Here is a 20,350-nt window from a genome sequence, read left to right as displayed (position 1 = left end):
TCATTGATGTGGAAACCCTGCCGGAGGGAAGGTGTAACTTCGCGGGTGGAATTGAGACATATAAATGTTTATCCCATAATATCCAGAAAAAGAAAAGTTGATGCAGACGGACGGCTGTGCTTCAAGGCGAAAGACCGGTATGCCTTTTGTGTTACGAAGAGTGTTACTGACCAAAATAAACGCTTTTTAGGAGAGATATAAGTTCTGTGTAAACATTTATAAGACAATAGCTGACAAAATCTGTTTTAATGACGTTAATAAACATCACTGTGACAGCGCTAGTCGCAGTTTCACCGCAGCAAAGGACGAGGAGGTGAATCACTTATCTAACCAGCCTTTACTGATTTCTGCCCTCAATAACCCTTTCAATAACCTCCAATAGCCTTTAATAGTCTTCAGTAGCCTTCAACAGTCTAACCTTGCAGCCGTGGTGTGTCCACTAAACTCCGTAGTTATAAACATCCTGAGGTTAGCAGCGCGATAACTGACCTGTTTATAATGTAATCCCAGCAGTGACTCATGCTCTAAACGGCTGCTGTTAGCTGATTGGGCTGAAAGATGAACTGTAGAGAGCTGTATTATTCGGTTACAAAAATCTTTATTTCATACACAGAAGAACTTAAAAATTGTAAAAAACGCTCCAGACTGGCTGAGCTGAGCCCTGTAGCCCGTGGCTGGGCTGTAGCTCTGACTCAGTAAAGACTGCGGACTTGTGGTGCTGCTGCTGCAGCTCCCACTAGTGGTTGGATGAGGAACTGCTAAATCTGAGGAAATGCTATGTTCTTAACAGCTCACAATTTTTGATTTTATATTTATTAAGCCTTATTTCAGTTAATAATTTCAAAGTTAATATAACTTGATGTCATTTCTATTCACTTGAATAGTTTGGTTCTTGATTGATGGAGTTTTTGGATTTCATGACATGACAAATTAAAAGGATTTATGTTAATAGAGCAACAAGCAAACATTTTTTCCATGCAACTGTAATATTTGATTGAATAAATAATATATTGAGAGTTATTTAACATTAAGGAGTAATTACATTCATTTACATATATTACATTTGGTTACATTTTATTACATTTATAAGTTACATCTGGCCCTCGGAGGACAGCCAATATGCCAATGTGGCCCTCGGCCAAAATGAGTTTGACACCCCTGGTCTAGATGGAGAGATTTATCCACATAAATCTCTCCATCTAGACTAAGTGAATCTGATTGTAGTTGCATGAGAAGTATAAACATATACCATTCTGACACCCTACTGGTTTATAGAATCCATCACTGCACACTTCAGAGAATGTGAGAATGAGTGAAAGGTCCCAACTTCAAGCTTTTTTAAATATATTTGTACTGAGAATGTACAGTATTAATTTAGAATTCAAATATGTAGTTCTTGTTAATAAAGCGGCTACTGAAAACTTGCTCCTACGTTTTCAGATATAAGTGCTTTTGCCACCACAAGATAACGACATCAAGTCATCTCATCCTTGGGAGTTGGAACTTGTATTAAGAAACACCTCGTATTTTGGACTAGTGGTATTTTTTTCTACCTTTCCTTGGCATTCTTGGAATGCAGTCTGTGCTGGTTTATAGAATTAGCAAATAAACAATCCAAAAAATAACATGCTTGCTTTTGTACTTTTGTAGTATGATAACTTGCTTAATCTGTGAAATCACGGCAGGAATGCAAGACAGAACATACACATGAGGACAAAATTGTTGGTACCCCTCGGTTAATGAAAGAAAAACCCACAATGGTCACAGAAATAACTGGAATCTGACAAAAGTACTAATAAATACAAATTCTATGAAAATGAACAAATGAAAATCCGACATTGATTTTGAACCGTGGTTCAACAGAATTATTTTAGAAAGTAAATTCATGAAACAGGCATGGACAAAAAAATGATACCGCAGAAAATTTTCAATGGTACCCCTGAAAATAATGTGAGCATAGGGACATGATAAGTCATCACAGGTGTGTACAATCTTGTAATCAGTCAGTGGGTCTATATATAGGGCTACAGGTAGTCACTGTGCTGTTAGGTGCCACACTTAATACAGACCAGAGGAAGCGAAGGAAAGATTTGTTTCAGGAGATTAGAAAGAACATTATAGACAAGCATGTTAAAGTTAAAGGTAATAAGTCCAATCTCCAAGCAGCCTGATGTTTCTGTGATTATAGTTGCACATATATATATATTTAAAAAAATTAAGATCAGTGGGACTGTACATCCCTGGACATGGCCACAGGAGGAAAATTTGATGATGAATCAAAGAGACGGATAATACGAATGATAACTTAAAGAGATTAAAAGTGAACTTAAAGCTCAATGAACATCGGTGTCAGATCTCTCCATCTGTCATTGTTTGAGCCAAAGTGGACTTAATGGGAGAGGACCTATAGAAGAACCATTGTTGAAAACAAAACATAAAAAAAGCCAGACCTGAATTGGCCAAACTAATATTTTGACAAGCCATAAACCTTCTGGGAGAATGTCCTATGGATAGATGAGAAAAATGGAACCAATAATCTGTGCACTTTCTGGTTCAGATTTAGTAACACAGCAAATTAATAATGAAATTGTAACCAGTGTAATGGGTCCGCAGAATGGTATAGAAATGCCTTAATAACCACTGGGCCCTGCAGTGGAGCAAAAACAGGATACCAAAAAGAATACAAAAATATCCAGCTATCAGTGTGCTGAGGTCAGATGAAAGGTGCATTACACATCATTTACACACCAGGAGAGAATAGGTGGCCATACTCTTCACCTACTGTACACAACCCAGCAGGGTGGAGCTAGAAAGTAGTGGACTGTAAATAAAGTGGTCTTTAAGTGTACAGTGTTTAAAATAAACCCAGCAATGCTGCAGCATCACCCACACTGCACTACATAAGTGTCAACGCTATGCTGAAAACAGTCCACAAGCATAATGTCTGTTCAGTGGTGGTGATGGACTCCTTCCACTGATGGTCAGTGCAGAAGGGGACTGATAAACTGTGCAGTAACAGATGGTCTACAGCAGGGGTGCCCAGTTCTGAACCTGCAGATCTGAGCAGAAAGGGTTCTTTCACTTACTTTGACTTTGGTGCCATTAACAAAGTTTTTTTTCTTCACAAATCTGAACTGTTTTTTAGGTTTAAATCATAGTTCTTCAGTTTATAAAAGGTTTGTTTGCTGATCGAGCCTGTATGATAACGTGTTTTAGTAGACACTTTTTCATTCATATTTTTGTCATTTATTTGTATTATTGACTACATTGTAGATTAACATTAAAGCACATATTTATGTAGTAACTAATACAATTATTACAATGTGTGATCAGATATTTAGGAAATATGCTAAGTTTAAGCTCTGAAATCTGTTAACAACAGAGATTTAACCAGTCTGTTCTTTTTAAATTGTCGATTAGGGAGCAGAAATCAGTTTGTTTTAGCTCACTGTCCATTTCCTACTTCTATTTCCACACCCTGGGTTGCCACTTGCCAGGTATGAAACACCAGGCAAACAAAATGTGCTATGGCCTTAGTATACACCTAAAAAGCTAAATGACCACAGATGGAGTACAGAAAATACTAAAATATGGATAAATAATGAGGAGGTGAAAAAAAGGCCAGGCGGTTTGCTTTTGCTGTTTTTGCAGCTATAGCTGCACAGCTGCACCAAGAGATGTGTGGGTACGAGAGAGAAGCACGTAGCGCAGCGTAAAAGCAAAAAGTCGCATGAATTCCAATTTGGCTGTTTGCATGTCCATGGATTGGCTATGTATTTGATTTAGGACCACAAATGAACGTGACTCAAATCTGTTTTTTGAAAAAAATAGATTTGGCATGTTCACACAGCCATGAAAAATCTGAACTGAGCCACATTGAGCAAAAAAAAAAACAGATTAGAGTCACTTAAGTAATAATCCACTTTTACACCCCCTAACTGATTGTGTTGCAGTAAATATAATTATGCAGATTCCTTAAAACAGTATAGTAGTGTCTTATTTTGTGTGCATTACATTTTTCTATCACTATAACTATAACTATAATAAGGTCTAAAAGGGTTAAATAAATGTTTCATCCAGTGACATACAGACTCTTCTCTGTGAATTGGCGCCCCCTTTCTTTTTTATGCTGTACTGCAGGCAAAACCCACCTAAACAATCTATGATCTATGTTAGTTTGTTAAAAACAAATGGACATTCTTAAGAATTGAGTAACACATAAATTAACAATAAAAACTTTTTGGGAAAATCACCCAAAATTACTATACAGGATTTACTTTAAAATATTAGAGTGTCATACTGTATGTAATTGGAACATAACCATTATTATTTATCTCTTATACTCACACATTAGACTGACCTTTAGCTTTCATTAAACCAGGCAGATTCAACAGCACAACAAATGATGCATCCATAATGCAGAGATGATCTACTTCCAACAATCTTTATTCAAAATATTCTGTATGCCTCACGTGTACAGGCACATTAACAACACTGTTTAAAAGCACAGGTGGATTTTGTAGTGATCCCAGACCGACTGTCTGTAAAAACTCTCTTATTATGCATTTCCTCCAGTCTTGACTACAGTATTGTCATTCCAGAGAACACAGTTCCACTGCTTCACAATGCTGGGGGTCTTTAGACCTCTCTAGTCAATGTCTGGCATTAAAAGGTGCAAATAGGTACATGTTTATCCACTCCAGAGAGTCCTGTTATATTGGCAGTACTTTTCTACAGGGACTTACCAAGCTGTGTGTCCCCACATATATTTGGATATATACTGTATATGGATGTAAAATGCATCTGGGAAAAATGATAGTAATAATATTTTAGTTTACTTTTGGATAAACCAATCCTTTTAACACTGACAAATTAACTAATTGACAAATGGTCAAGAATACTTTAAAATCATTCATGGCATGTGGGTATTAGTGTTTACATACCCTTTAAAAGCTGTATGGAACCAATATATATTATATTTTTTGTATTAACTCAAATTTTTTTGGGATGTATGATCAGATTTATAGGAAATATATAAGTGAAAGCACTAGCATCTGATTACAACAGCGCTTTAGCCAGCATTTTCTTTTTTTCTGATTTTTCCCATTTTTTCTCCTAATTAGTCTATCCAATTATCCCACCCATTTGTGCGTCCCCCTCACCTGCCTCCTCTGACACATGTGAAGTCAGTCTCCCCTTTTTTCGAAGTGCTGCTGATGCATCATTGCCAGAGCGGCTAGCACAAAAACGCAGCGACTCGGTTCTGATACATCAGTTCACAGACGCCTCATGCTGCCCGGCGCCGACCATGATTGGGAGAGAGCGCCATCTACCCTCCCCGAGGGAGCAAGGCCAACTTTTTTCCCTCTGGGCGCCTGCAGCTGATTGCAGAGCTACATGAACGGAACCGCTGGACCACTCGCCGCCCCCTAGCCAGCATTTTCTTCTTTTAACTTGCATAAATCAATTAGTTTTAGCTCACTGTCCATTCCCTAGTTCTATTTTCACACCCCCTGGGTTGCCAGGTATGAAACAGCAAGCAAACAAAGTGTGCTATGGCCTTAGCATCCTAGAATACTGACAGAGTGCTTGACAGATGGATATAGCTTTGAGCCTAGAAGGACTACAAGACAAATTTAGAGCTTGCTAATTTTCTCCTGATCAGTTAATAACTAAACTACAGCTAGGGATAGATAACCATAGCTACATAATTTCATAACAACCATTGCTAGGGATGAATATTTTAAGTCCTGCATTGATACTCAGTGGTCTCTGTACATATACATGTTATATATGTTATCAAGACAGAGTGTGTTTGAGATAGGTAAAGTGATCCAGACTAGTGCTGCATAAAAAAAAAAAACTCATACATGCTAACATATTGAACTCATTCTGCACTCGTTTGTGTAGGTTTAGTGACTTTAACCTGGCAAACAATGTGAGCTTCACATATAGTTACAACTCTCAGACAACTCCAGTGTCTGAAATTGGACGGCAGTAACCATTTTACACCCTTTCTGTCATTTAGAACATACTGTTTCTTTAATATTCAGATTTTAAATGTAGTCTAGTTCTATAGTGCAGGCCTGAGACCAAACACTCTGGTTTAAAGCTATTTTTTATTTCCTTTTCAATAGAAGAGAATGGTAGACAACATACTCGAGACTTCTCTGTGAAAGCAGGAAGTGTGCGTCTGTGGTTTGACTTGGTAGCTGCATTAAAGCGGCACAATGCCGACGAGCAAACTGGCTTTCAAAAGCCCTCTATAAACAGTAGAACACACCCAACAAAGAGCTTGAAAAAATACTGTATTTGTGATTTTAGCATTTCCCAAAATTCTGTACAGTATATGAGAAGATACAGGAATGAGAGGACCCTGTAATGACATGTGGGTATGAATGCACACTCATAGAACACATGACCCTTAACACATTTAACACAGCAGCACCAGGCAGACGGAGCAGATTATGCATCTTTCCTCTTGATGATGAGAGGACCTACGTTGTCTCCGGTCTCCTCATTGTGTTTAGTGTGTGCACCATCACAGTAGGGGAACTGTGAAGAAACCAACAACAATAAAAACAGAGAGTTATAAAGCTATGTATATATTCTCTTAGCTAGTTGTGTTTAAGAAGAAGCTTGGGGTACGACTGAGTCCCAGTTCATACCTGGCATTAACATGCATCCTATGGAGATCTGATTATAAGTATCTAACACAAAGTAAAGGTGTAAACGACATACAGTGAGTCTCAAAGACTTCTCGTAAAGGAAGGAAGCATCACCTACATAAACCGTGCCACTAACCGCACTGGTATATACTGTACATAATAACCACAAGAGCACATATACAGCTTTGGAAAAAATACCACTTAATGATGATGTTTTTCCTTGATTTTACCAAATTGACATAGAAATAAGAGGAAGCTGGATGATCACATGCCAATTTCTGCATCAGGAGTGGCATAAAGTTATCCAAAAAGCAGTGTGTAAGACTGGTGGAGGAGAACATGCCAAGGTGCATAAAAACTGTGATTAAAAAACAGGATTATTCCACCAAATATTGATTTCTGAACTCTCAAAACTTTATGAATATGAACATGTTTTTTTTTTTGCATTAGTTAAGTTCTGAAAGCTTTTTTGTTATTTCAGCCATTTCTCAATTTCTGCAAATAAATGCTCTAAATGACAATATTTTTTTATTAAGTAATTTGGGAGAAATGTTGTCCATAGTTTATAGAATAAAACAACAATGTTCATTTTACGCAAACATCTACCTATAAATCAGAAAAAAATATTCAGAAACTGAAGTGGTCTCTTAATTATTTCCAGAGCTGTATATATACCATTCTCTCTCAACATTGCACCTCATCACCATGTTGAACTACATACATACAAGTGAAGAGGGTCTCCATGCACCCTTCAAGCTGTTCCTTACGGTGGCCGAGAAAGCCCAGCGCAGTGCAAATTGAAAAGCGCTGCAAAAGCACAAAACACATCCATCAAAAATACAACACAGGCGCAGCAAATAGAAAAACGCGCTGCAAATAGAACCACAACACAACGGAAGTGAGTCACAACACAACGGAATTTTCCCGGGGGACCTTAAAAGATGCTGTACCAGCTGTATACAAAGGACAATAAGTGGCAAACAAGCTTCTGAAAAGTAAGTTATGTTTATTACCTGTGATTACCACGGTTGTGTGCATATTATTAAAAGTTCTGCTTCACAAAACGCCTTGTTTGCCACTTATTGTCCTTTGTACACATAGTGAAGTCCGAGACGTTACTGAAGACGCAGCTTAGCTGGTACAGCATCTTTTAAGGTCCCCCGGGGAAAAATCCGTTGTGTTGTGACTCACTTCCGTTGTGTTGTGGTTCTATTTGCAGCGCGTTTTTCTAGTTGCAGCGCGTTTTTCTATTTGCTGCGCCTGTGTTGTATTTTTGATGGATGTGTTTTGTGCTTTTGCAGCGCTTTTCAATTTGCACTGCGTTGGGCTTTCTCGGCCACCGTAGTTCCTTCCCTAACTACTTCTGAGTTTGCCTCAAATGAGATATTTGTGTGTGTGACCCTTTTTTGGTGGTGACTTTTTTTTTGGCCAGGCAGTGCATGATACTATTTACACTTTACTGGCTTTACGGAATCATGTTTATCTGCTGCAGAGTTCCACAAATAGATGCAACTTAAAGTATCATTCCTTAAATTTAGGGTTAAAATGCAATTATATTTAATTAGCAAAGCAGTCCAGCGTCATCTAAACATTTGTTCTTATAGAAAAAAACATATCAGCTAGAAATATCAGTAAAATCAGATTTTCAATGAAGACTATATTTTAAACGATCTTGAAAGCCCTAACATCTCCATTTATTATTTTTCATTTGTTTGTCATTAACATTTTATGCAAAAAAAAAAAAAACTAATATAAAAACAGCATTTGAATGAAAAAAAACCACCTTAAAATTACTAGAAATAATTTCTTATTTTACTCTCATATTTACAGTTATTATCTCACAGACACACACAGACCAGAATGCCCTCCCTCTGCACAACTCACCTTCTTGGACCTCCAGCAGCGGCAGTAGACGGCCTTCTTGCCGATGTCCTCGATGTCGAAGCTGTGCACCACTTTAGCGCTGTCTTTGTTGTGCTCCAGGTTCACTTTGCCCTTGGAGCAGCTCTGTGTGCTGAAGTACCTGGTGAGCAGGAAGGTCCCCACAGCCGCAGTCACTGCAACAGGAACGACGATGATCAGGTGATCTGCAAATGCACACACCAGCAGGGCCTCTGATATCCGTCCCAGACTCTAATACAAAACTACTCTAAACTACTGCTAATAATCAAGCATCTACTGATAGAACATAATAGAACTGCTGTTACTGTAACTGTTACTGCGCTGGTGAACATGCTGCAACTGAATTTACCTCAGATAAGACTCAGATAAGTACGCCATACTCATCACATATTACAAAAACACAGTTTCCATATTGGCCAATATCAATAGAAAGAGGCAGCTTTAATATGATGTTAGTTGTGTGTTTCGTTCTGTGGGATAGCAGTATTGTTTGTGTGTAATACTCAAATATTAATACTACCCATTATCCAATTTAATTTCTGTTTATATTCACATGAGGAAAATATATCATGTACACATCTGGATTAAGTCAATGCAATACGCTACATTTTTCCAACATACTCATAATGCAAACATATACTACTGCTACTACAACCCCTGGCAAAAAGTATGGAATCACCAGTCTTGGATGAGCACTCCTTCAGACATTTCATTCTGTAAAACAAACTCTGATCAAAAACATGATACAATAATAAGGTCATTCCAAAGTGCAACTTGTTGGCTTTCAGGAACACTCAAAGAAATGAAGAAAAAACATTGTGGAAGTCAGTGAATGTTACTTTTATTGACCAACCACAGGGAAAAAAATATGGAATCACTCAATTCTGAGGAAAAAAGTATGGAATCATGAAAAACAGATAAACAAAAGATGATTCAAAATACATCACTAGTATTTAGTTGCACCACCTTTGGCTTTTATAACGGCTTTCAGTCTCTGAGGCATGGACTTGATGAGTGACGAACAGTATTCTGCATCAATTTGGTGCCAACTCTCTTTGATTGCAGTTTCCAGATCAGCTTTGCAGGTCGGAGCCTTCTTGTGGACCATTTTTTTCAATTTCCACCACAGGTTTTCAATTGGGTTGAGATCTGGACTATTTGCAGGCCATGACATCGACTGAATGTGTCTTTCTCCAAGGAATGCCTTCACTGTTTTTGCCCTATGGCACGATGCATTGTCATCTTGGAAAATTATTTAATTATCTCCAAACATCTGTTCCATTGAAGGGATGAGAAAACTGTCCAAAATGTCAATGTAAACTTGTGCATTGATAGAAGAATTAACCACAGTCAACTCCCCAGTGCCTTTGCCTGACATGCAGCCCCATATCATCAAGGACTGTGGAAATTTGGTTGTTTTCTTCAGGCAGGCCTCTTCATAAATCTCACTGGAACGGCACCAAACAAAAGTTCCAGCATCATCACCTTGTCCAATGCAGATTCTTGACTCATCACTGAAGATAACTTTCATCCAGTCATCCACAGTCCATGATTGCCTGTCCTTAGCCCACTACAGTCTTGTTCTTTTATGTTTAGGTGTCAATGATGGTTTTCTTTAGCTTTCCTGTATTGAAATCCCATTTCCTTTAGGCGATTTCTTACGGTTCGGTCACATACATTGGCTCCAGCTTCTTCCCATTTATGCTTCATCTGTTTAGTTGTACTTTTTCGGTTTTCAAGACAAATGGCCTTAAGTTGCTTGTCTTGACGCTTTGATGTCTTTCTCGGTCTACCAGTACGCTTGGCTTTAACAACCATTCCATGCTGTTTGTATTTGGTCCATATCTTGGATACAGCTGACTGTGAACAGCCCACATCTTTAGCAACCATGCGTGAAGAGTTACCTTCTTCAAGAAGTTTCACAATCCTCTCTTTTGTTTCAAGAGACATTTCTCTTGTTGGAGCCATGGTTCTTGCCACTCTAATTCGTCCAGCAGCCCTCCTAGGTGTCATGACTGCAGGTGTTTTTAACTGCAGACTAACGAGCAGATCTAATCTGAGGCAGGTGTCCATTTAGGGAAAGGAAATTGACTGGGTGTGTCCTTATTTTCTACCTTCAATTTGAGTGATTCCATACTTTTTTCCTCAGAATTGAGTGATTCCATATTTTTTTCCCTGTGGTTGGTCAATAAAAGTAACATTCACTGACTTCCACAATGTTTTTTCTTCATTTCTTTGAGTGTTCCTGAAAGCCAACAAGTTGCACTTTGGAATGACCTTATTATTGTATCATGTTTTTGATCAGAGTTTGTTTTACAGAATGAAATGTCTGAACGAGTGCTCATCCAAGACTGGTGATTCCATACTTTTTGCCAGGGGTTGTACTACTGCTACTACTACGCCCAGCAGTAGTAGTAGTAGTAGTAGTAGTAGTAGTAGTAGCAGTAGCAGTAGTAGTAGTAGTAGTAGTAGTAGTAGCAGCAGTAGCAGTAGTAGTAGCAACTGCTACTACTACTGCTACTGCTGCTACTACTACTACTACTACTACTACTACTGCTACTGCTACTGCTACTACTACAGGGGTTGTACTACTGCTACTACTACGCCCAGCAGTAGTAGTAGTAGTAGTAGTAGTAGTAGTAGTAGTAGCAGTAGTAGTAGTAGTAGTATTAGTAGTAGCAGCAGTAGTAGCAACTGCTACTACTGCTGCTACTACTACTACTACTACTACTACTACTACTACTACTGCTGGGCGGTATGGGCAAAAATGCATATCACAGTATTTTGCAAGATCAGCATTATTTTTTTTTATTTATTATTTGTTTCTATTTTTTTTTTTTGCACAAATATTGGGTTTACTTTGTCCCACAAAATTACACAATATATAAAGAAATCAGACTTCATTATCAGAAAAACAGCTGAAGAATGTAAACAATAGACCTTAAAAAGAGATACGCCAACAACTTTAACACAGCTTCCTATATAAATAGTTCCATAAACACTATAAATGAACCTAAAATACTCAGGTTAATTTATAGTGTTTATGGAACCTCAACGTTTAAGTATTCAAAAGAGACATTTCTCAAAAGCTCTATTGCACAAGTTAGACACAAGTTTAATATCAAATTACAATATGTTATTCTTGAAGCCATTAGAGGCATTAATGTATTTAAGCAGCTGTTTATCAGTTTATCACAGTTCCCTTGGTTCTCCAGTTAACAAATAAATTCAGTTCAGTGTCCATTAATACTATCCTTCAAGCTGCAGTATTAATATATATTTAAAAGGGCTATAATTACTCATAAGGGGTTAGCTCCAGGGGTTCTGTTCTCAGCGTGAGCTGAGCTGCGGTTAGTGTGCTTCTTTGGAGAACAGCGCTCTGCAGCACCTCTATTGGTATGGCGGTATGTAAAAATTGAATACGGGTTCTAATTCCCCCCGGTAACCGTCCAGCACTAACTATTACTAATATGTAGTACTACCAAAATATGGGCTATTACTTTATACTAAAACAATCCATCCAACACAACTTCAACACAACTCACTCTCAATCTCCACGACAAAGGTTGCTTGGAACCTGGATCTGTTTTTCACTTTATGTTTTCGCTTTAGAACATCGTTCAGACTCAGTTGCTGCTCGCATTAAATTCAAAGCCCTTACAATTGATTACAAGGTGGTAATGGAACAGACTCCCGTCTACCTGCACTCACTCCTGAAGGCTTATGTTACCTCCCAGCAGCTGCGCTCCTCCACTGAACCTCACCTAGCTTCATCAAACATTCACACAAAGCACACAAATCCAGACTGTTCTCATACAGAGTTCCCCAATGGTGGAACAAACTTCCTTCCACTACCAGATCAGGAGTGTCCCTCAATATCTTCAATAAACTCCTGAAGACAGAGCTCTTAAAAGAGCACTTACTCTCCTAACACCTCTAACTAACTGCCTTCTACTACCAGATCAGGAGAATCTCTCACTATCTTTAATAAACTCCTGAAGACAGAGCTCTTCAAAGAGCACTTACTCTCCTAACACCTCTAACTAACTGCCTTCTACTACCAGATCAGGAGAATCTCTCACTATCTTTAATAAACTCCTGAAGACAGAGCTCTTCAAAGAGCACTTACTCTCCTAACACCTCTAACAAACTACTTCAAACTACTTTAAACTACTTCTAAACTCATTTCCTTTTTAAAACCCACTATGGCTTCCTTTAGTCCCCATCAAAAATAATGTTTTTGTCTTAAACTTCTATGTCCTCTATTGCTAAATGTACATCATTATTTGTTAGTCGCTTTGGATAAAAGCTTCCACTAAATGCTATGTAATGTAATATAACATTGTAATATTGTCACTGCTACGACTACTACTCTACTACTACTAGTGACACTACTACTGCTACTGCAGCTACAATTGATGATACAAAATACTACTAATACATACTTCTCCTATACATACAATTAATACTAGTATTTACTACTACAAGCTTAAAGGAGAATGTTTCCAAAAAAGGTACAATGGTAATTGTTACCTTTATATTTATTCAACACCTTTCACTAAAGCAGCACATGCTATCTATCTCCAACAGCTCAAGAGCAGTAGTCATAAAAGGCTTACAACACATGACTGCCTAAGCTCCAGCCAAGTTCTCTGACCGCTGGCCTGCACTCTACAGAAGGCAAATATCCAAATATCCATTATGTAAAAGCAGCTGTCTAATAATTTCTGTAAACAATTTTAGTGTTACAATACAATACAACAGATAAATGTTATAAAAGTAACTTAAGCTTCATTACAATGGATAGCATGTACTTTCTTTTTTTGTTTATTTTTCACAGTCAACTAAAACTCCAAAACTTTGAAGTACATATGGGTATGGTAAAGAATATTTATAGTGTTACTGTGTATTTATTTAGGCCAAAACCTACTCTACAAAAGCTGTAATACTCTGTAAGTAATGTATTAACAACTATTCTTATTATAAATTAATACGCTGTTATCTTTCTGTAACTTTACAATCCTTTACTGACAACTTTTTTTGCTGCTAACTTGCTGTAAAGGTTTACAAGAATTGATTACGAACCAGCCAAAGAAACAGCAGCTTAGCTCCACCCACTGCACTGGAAAAAAACTAAACAAAAAAACAAGGAGCCAAGGAGGAAAAGTGAGAGCTCATTTTTACCAAAAGTGTGTGATTCAGAACACATTTAACCATGTTTTTTTACTGTTTAGAGATGGTTTGTGAAATAAAAAGGCTTCCAATGAAAAGGACATTAGAACATTAGAGTCAGCATTACAGACTACATTATATATTTTCATCTAAATTATATATTGCCATATATGCCATGGCACCCTTACTGAGATAAAAAAAAAAATACAAGACTTTTATCAGATTTGTAACAGAAGTCAATGATCCAAAATATCATGATACTAATAATAATGCACTCCATATATCTCCATATATCCAGGATTAAAATAAAATAAATGATACTGCACAGATAAAATCTGTCTCTAGTTGATATATAATAGAAAATGAGAACAGTGTGAAATTTTTCCTTTGCTAAAAGCGGCAAAAAAGTAGTACCCTAGTACCCTAGTACCCTGGGGTGGGTGATATGGCACAATATTTTAGGGTATAATATCATTCACGATATTCAAAAATGATGACAATATTATAGCATACAAAACGATATGGCACACCCCTAGTGAGCATCCAAAATTCTGATCTCACTAAAGCTCTTACCACTGTATACAACAAATGCTTCACAGCAAACATCCAAACTCTAGTATAAAGCCTTTTTTGGACAGTAGAGACAGTTACTCCAACAAAAGCAGGATACTATTTGCAAGGGTTCCAATACTTTGGTCTATGTAGTGTACCATGTAGTGTTTGATCTATGTAGTGTAAATGTGTTCCTTGGGATAAATAGAGAATCGAAAATATATACTATATTTCACTATCTCAAAACTACTCAAAGTATCAGACCTCACTTATGCTCTTGGGGGAGACTGAATGCAGTCAAATTGAGGGGCGGTGTCTGACGTCACATGTGTCGGAGGAGGCATGTGCTAGTCTTCATCTGCCTTGTGTTGTGGCATCACTAGTGATGTGATTGAAGTAAAGTGATTGGGGATATACAGCTGACTAGCAGCTGAATGAGTGAGAAAATTGGCCACATAAACTGGGGAGAAAAATGGGTTAAAATCATGAGGGGAAAAAAACAGTCTATAGCAGTCTATTAACAGTATATATATATATATATATATATATATATATATATATATATATATATATATATATATATATATATATATATATATATATATATATATATAATTTTTTTATTTTTATTTATTTTATTTTTTTTTATGTTATGGCGACAGCCCTAGAGCACTAAAATGTACTTGTAGCAATATTATTAATCAGTATATTTAAAAAAAATGTTAAAATGCAACAACCTTTTTTGTACTTATTATACTTTAATTGTATGAAAATAGCACAAAAGTCTTACTTAAATTGTGACTTAAAAAGTGTTCTTAACTGTACTAAAATTATGAACTATTTTAAATGTAGTATTAAACTATTTTAAAAGTAGAATTTAAACATTTAAACTACTTCACATATGTAACCACATATTTTAAATATGCTTACAGTAAAATTATAATACATTTAATGAGTATAAGAATATTACAACTGAATCATTATTATACACCAGGTATATTAGAAATGATCAAAATAATTGATTTTAAATATATTTACATTAGAGTACAAAAATGCTTCTTGTTCCTGTCTTTAGTAAATTAAAAAATATTTTTTTAATATACTGTAATACAATTTTTTATCATGTTACAAATTTACTTTACATTTTTTTATTTAAATTATTTAAAATGTTATTAAACACCGGGTCCTATGATTTACTTATATTTACATGTCCTAATTATAATTACAGAGCATTGAAATACATTTTAATATTCAATATTTAATTGAATTTACTTTCTAAAAAGTTACATGATACATTGTACTTTAACTAAACTTCTGTAACAGTTGTTTTTAACACACTTTGCTAAAATGTACTAATAGTAGTCTATTTATTTAAAATACACTATATTATACTTTATAAAAAGTATGATCAAATTTTAATAAAGAATAACGAACAATATAATTGTACTTTTAATACATTTTTAAGTAAGTACATAAATATGTTAGTATATTTACAGCATATTTGTACGTTTCTTAACATGTTTTTAGTACAATTAAGTATATTATTTATTTCAACAGAGAGGAAAGTAAACAGTAAGCATTATCTGAGCACTGAAACTATGCTGTGCACAGATCAACACCAGCACCAGCTGATTATCCGCTATTTTCCTACTGGCTTTTCTAGTTCCTGCTCACCTCCTCAACACGGGGACACGGCCTGAGCTCCTGAAGCTTTAAGAGATTTGCGAACGGAAACGTAGCTACACTGAGAGCTGAGAACCCACACAGTGAACCCAGAGCCACTGCTGGAGAACCAGCGAGAGGAGCAGAAACATGGGTTCTGTAAGTGTATGGAAACGCAGTAAGTTATGTACCTGTCACACTTTAATAGTTGAAAAGCTACGGTACAGGCTGTGTTAGTGGCAGAGGGTGTAAATCAATATAACACTTTAGCTAAATCAAGAACAGAGAGAGAGACCTGTGATCCTGAGCTTATTCCAGGTGCAGCAGGTAAAATGGGCTGGACGAATACAGGTGAACTTCACCCTTGTGTGTTAGAGCTGGTTGTGAAATAACTAGATTGTAAACAGATTTTAGACAGATAAAGCATCTCACGTTGGGTGGACATAGAAAACGTATTAGCTACATGTGCTTTTATCAGTGCAATCCATAATGAAATATTTTAAATTAGTACATAATAATACACAAATTAGAACAACAGCATGCAGATTGTGGTTTCAGCTAGCTGCTTAACCCATTAAAGCAAAGTGTATAACATTTGCCAGCTAACAGCTAGCTATTTACCTTAGTTTTTAACATGCAGTATCTATCTGTCGTGGTAAAGGTTGTGGTTTTAGCTACTTAACCCTTCATGGCCAAAAGTATAAAACTTTAAAACTACATGTTTTTTTACCTCTGTTCGCACAATCAGTGTGATAAGTAATTTATGATCTTAAATCAAATCAGTAAAAATAATAAATAACAAAAGCCAAGTCTATAATGTTTGATTTGATTTGACGTTGATTGTTTGTATGTATGTATGTATGTATGTATGGTTTAGGTTAGGTTAGAATATCCTGTTTGTTCTATTATATCATAAAATATACTGTAGTCAAGCAGCATAGAAAGGAACATTAATTAATATAAATAGTACTTATTAATATTATTAGTGGGAAGCACCTTTCCCCTAAAAGCATTAATGTGAAAGTAAATGAATGTTAATTCAATGTAAGAATTTCAACATTAATCGATGATGCCTATTTGGCAATGTTAAATAAAGGTTGTTTTTCCATCATCAACATTAGATGTAAGGCAACAACTACAACAACAACAAAAATATGTAATGTTTTTTGCTATCAAGGTAATTAATACATGTGACTGAATTGTTTTCTGTTCCCTGGTGGACTGACTTAAGTATTTAAACCTCTATGGCATAGTGTTGCCCTCAGCCAAAATGATACTTTTCTTCCCAAAATATAGAATTCATGCCACAGAGAATTTGTTAATTTATTGACTGATTAATGTAAAACATAAACCAGACTAGGTGCAATATTTTTTAAACAGAGTGCAATAATTATGTGCAATACATCTCCTGCTGGACTCTTTAGATTCTTGTATATTGTACTTTTTATTTATTTATTGTCCTCTGTTCCTTGTGTGTATTCCTTTTTGTATTGTTATGATGCTGCAGGAATCTTAATATCCCCAAGGGATCTATCCATCTATCTACAGCTCTGTAAAAACTTAAGAGACCACTTCAGTTTCTGAATCGGTTTCTCTGATTTTGCTATTTTTCTGAAATAACAAAAACGATTTCAGACCTTGAATAATGCAAAGAAAACAAGTTCATATTTATAAAGTTTTAAGAGTTCAGAAATCAATATTTGGAGAAATAAACCTGCTTTTTAATCACAGTTTTCATGCATCTTGACATGTTCTCCCCAACCAATCTTGTACACTGGTTTTGGATAATTTTATGCCACTCCTGCTGCAAAAATTCAAGCAGTTCAGTTTGGTTTGATGGTTTGTGATCATCCATCTTCTTCTTGATTATATTCCAGAGGTTTTCAATTTGATAAAATCAAAGAAAAACATAATTTTTAAGTTAACACTTATTTTGTTTTACCTATCTACCTAACTACCTATATAACTACCAAACTCTTGATTGCTTGATTTTATTTTATGCACACACACAAGCCAAGATTGAATGTAACTACATGAGTTAAATTCTAAAGAAATTAATTATTTCTTAAATATGTTTTGTTATGTACTGATGTTTAAGGAAAAATAAATACAAAATAAAAGTCACGTCTGCAAAGTGTTGTTTAAATTAATTAATTTCTTCATATATTTGGTCAAAGGGTCAAATAAACATTAGTAGAATTTTAAGGAATAAGATTTTACCTCTCTGGAGATGGGAAAAGAGTCAAAAACTGAGATTTTAAACATATTTGAGGCTCTTTAAGACGCTGTTCAGTAGTGTTAGCATAGACACACTTCTCCCACTGAGGTTTATGGTGGTTAAATGTGGAATTGCTGCTGGTTTAAGTGGTTTAATTGGTGTGTTTTGGAAGAAAAGGCAGGTATGTTTAGGTCAGGAACAGGTAGGCTCGGTGTCGTGTTGTTGTTAGGTCGGTAGGAGCACGCGCCTCTCTGCAGATAAATGAAGTGTGTATAAAGGTAAATAAAGGTAATTCCTGACCTTTAGAGACCCTGAATCCGGAGACCCCCGCCTGGTTGGAGAGTGCTGAGAGCGCGGAAAGCTGCAGGGGCATGGTGGAGGTGCTGGAGCTGGTTTATGAGGTGAATGGGAGATTTATATTAGCAGAGCTGAAGCTGAAGCTGATCTACAAGGTCGCTGCCCGGATCTCCCTCTCTCCGCTCTGACACTGCGTAACTCTACCGCCAACGTCACCGCCCTGTCGACCAATCAGCTGAGAGCTCAGCTGGCACGCTTACGCAGAAAAGGGGCTGGGCGGGGCCAATAGCACAGGTTGCATAATTCCTCATAATAAAACAAAATATTCACTCAAAAAATCCTTAAATCGACGCAATCAATAAATTAAATCATAACTAATAAGACCCAAATCAATTAATCATTAATTACATTAATTGTATTGTATAAAAAATGTAAAACTCTAAATCAGGGACGTCCAAACTATAGTTGTTTTTTTTTTGGATCATATAAAAAGGTTAAAGTTTAGAAAGTATTCGGGAAAAAATACCAAGTGTGTGAATAAAGTATAAAACACATTCTGCTTTGTTTTAAACTTTTAGTTTACAAAATAAATCTGCATGTGTTTCTGTATGTCTTGAATGCCTTCATTACTAGTGTAAAATGCAAAAAATCAAATAAAGAAATATTTAAAAAAAAAAGTTTTATAATGGTATTTTCCCTAAATACTTTATAAAGATGTTTATATATAGAAACATAATTATTAAGTAAACAAAAAGTTTTAACAAACAAGAATATATTTAATATTTTAGATTGTTTTAAGTAGCAATAGTCATCTTTGAGGGCAGATCTGCACACTCTTGGTATTTTTATTTCAATGTCTTCATGAGGGAGAGTTACCTGGAATAGTTTTCTCAGCGTCTTGAAGGAGTTTCTGGAGGTGCTGAACAATAGCTGCTGCTTTTCCTTCACGCTGTGAAGCTCCAGCTCATCCCAAATCAACAAATCTTTATCATAAATCCATATCTTTACTAGTAAAAAAAGGATACATAAATAAACGAGTAAATGCTAGAGACTTATTACCCATTATAAAAAAAAAGTTTAGACATCCCGGTCAAATGATTTACTAAATGTGTTATAACAACTAAACACATTCATGACCTTTGGTACAATTTTTATTAACACAAATCTACCATTTATTTGCTGAATTTACACTGTAATATCTGGTACAAAATGTGCCTTAAATGTTACCCATTAAGCTTAACAGCATGCTAAGCAAATAAACAGTCATTTCTGACATGCATCAGTTTCAGGTTATTTTGGGTTGTTTTTCCCCTTAGGTCACCTTCTGTGTGGGTGTAAAAGGATTTTCAATGTTTTTTTTATTGCACGATTGAATGTCTGCATCAGTGTTAAACTTTCACTTATATTAATTGCTGAATGGACTGTAATAAAGTCACATGGCTGTCTGTGTTTAAGAAGCTGCTTCAAGTGTATCAGTGTTTTTAAATAATAAAAATACACTATATGTTGACACTATATATGATTTCGGTTACCTTTTCTAAACATGACATTCAGCTAATTTCAGTTAGCTAACACACTTCTTTACAATAGGACATAAAAACACTGACACCATTCCTAAGAGTGCAGTAGAGGGGTAAAAACTCCAGCATTGAGCTTTGGGGCAGAGGAACTTTGTTCTCTGGAACGAGAGCGCTCTATCCAATACTTCTGGGATGAGGTGATGCAACATCCTTATTATACTGACTCACAATCCTTGCATAAGTGTGTTCACAATTATTACAGATCAGAAAACGCTACTTAAACTGCCTAAGTACAATAATCTCTCAGACTCATGTGATGAGCACTCAAAATAGTCATATAATAATTTTGTGATGCAGCT

At 36.0% G+C, this 20,350-nt stretch overlaps 1 protein-coding gene across 2 annotated transcripts; it reads right to left on the bottom strand.

Moving 5' to 3' along the window:
- Positions 1-6,291: 6,291 nt before the first annotated feature.
- zgc:110843 (CDGSH iron-sulfur domain-containing protein) lies at positions 6,292-18,696 on the bottom strand. 2 transcript variants are annotated; one of them, XM_007253616.4, is made up of 3 exons: positions 18,475-18,696; positions 8,553-8,755; positions 6,292-6,555 (listed from the first exon to the last, which is right to left on the bottom strand). In XM_007253616.4, the coding sequence occupies exons 1-3, from the start codon at positions 18,545-18,547 to the stop codon at positions 6,466-6,468; spliced, it is 366 nt and encodes a 121-aa protein (XP_007253678.1). In that variant the 5' UTR covers positions 18,548-18,696; the 3' UTR covers positions 6,292-6,465. The 2 variants fall into 2 exon arrangements, with proteins under 2 accessions (XP_007253678.1, XP_007253679.1); XM_007253617.4 differs by having other exon boundaries at positions 8,553-8,725; positions 18,475-18,668.
- Between the last annotated feature and the right edge of the window lie 1,654 nt (positions 18,697-20,350).

The sequence above is a fragment of the Astyanax mexicanus genome, chromosome 2 (assembly GCF_023375975.1).
Source record: "Astyanax mexicanus isolate ESR-SI-001 chromosome 2, AstMex3_surface, whole genome shotgun sequence".
NCBI classification, from domain to species: domain Eukaryota; kingdom Metazoa; phylum Chordata; class Actinopteri; order Characiformes; family Acestrorhamphidae; genus Astyanax; species Astyanax mexicanus.
Note: the sequence above shows the minus strand (reverse complement) of the source record. Positions and strands in the feature narration are given on the sequence as shown.

What these genes read in the sequence shown, in the direction of transcription:
- zgc:110843 (XM_007253616.4), bottom strand. Translation starts at nt 18,547, where the DNA reads ATGCCCCTGCAGCTTTCCGCGCTCTCAGCACTCTCCAACCAGGCGGGG. An exon ending in CGGATTCAGGGTCTCTAAAG is followed by an intron (nt 8,756 to 18,474) that starts GTCAGGAATTAC and finishes GTGCATTTGCAG; the next exon opens with ATCACCTGATCATCGTCGTT. An exon ending in GCTGCTGGAGGTCCAAGAAG is followed by an intron (nt 6,556 to 8,552) that starts GTGAGTTGTGCA and finishes GTTTCTTCACAG; the next exon opens with TTCCCCTACTGTGATGGTGC.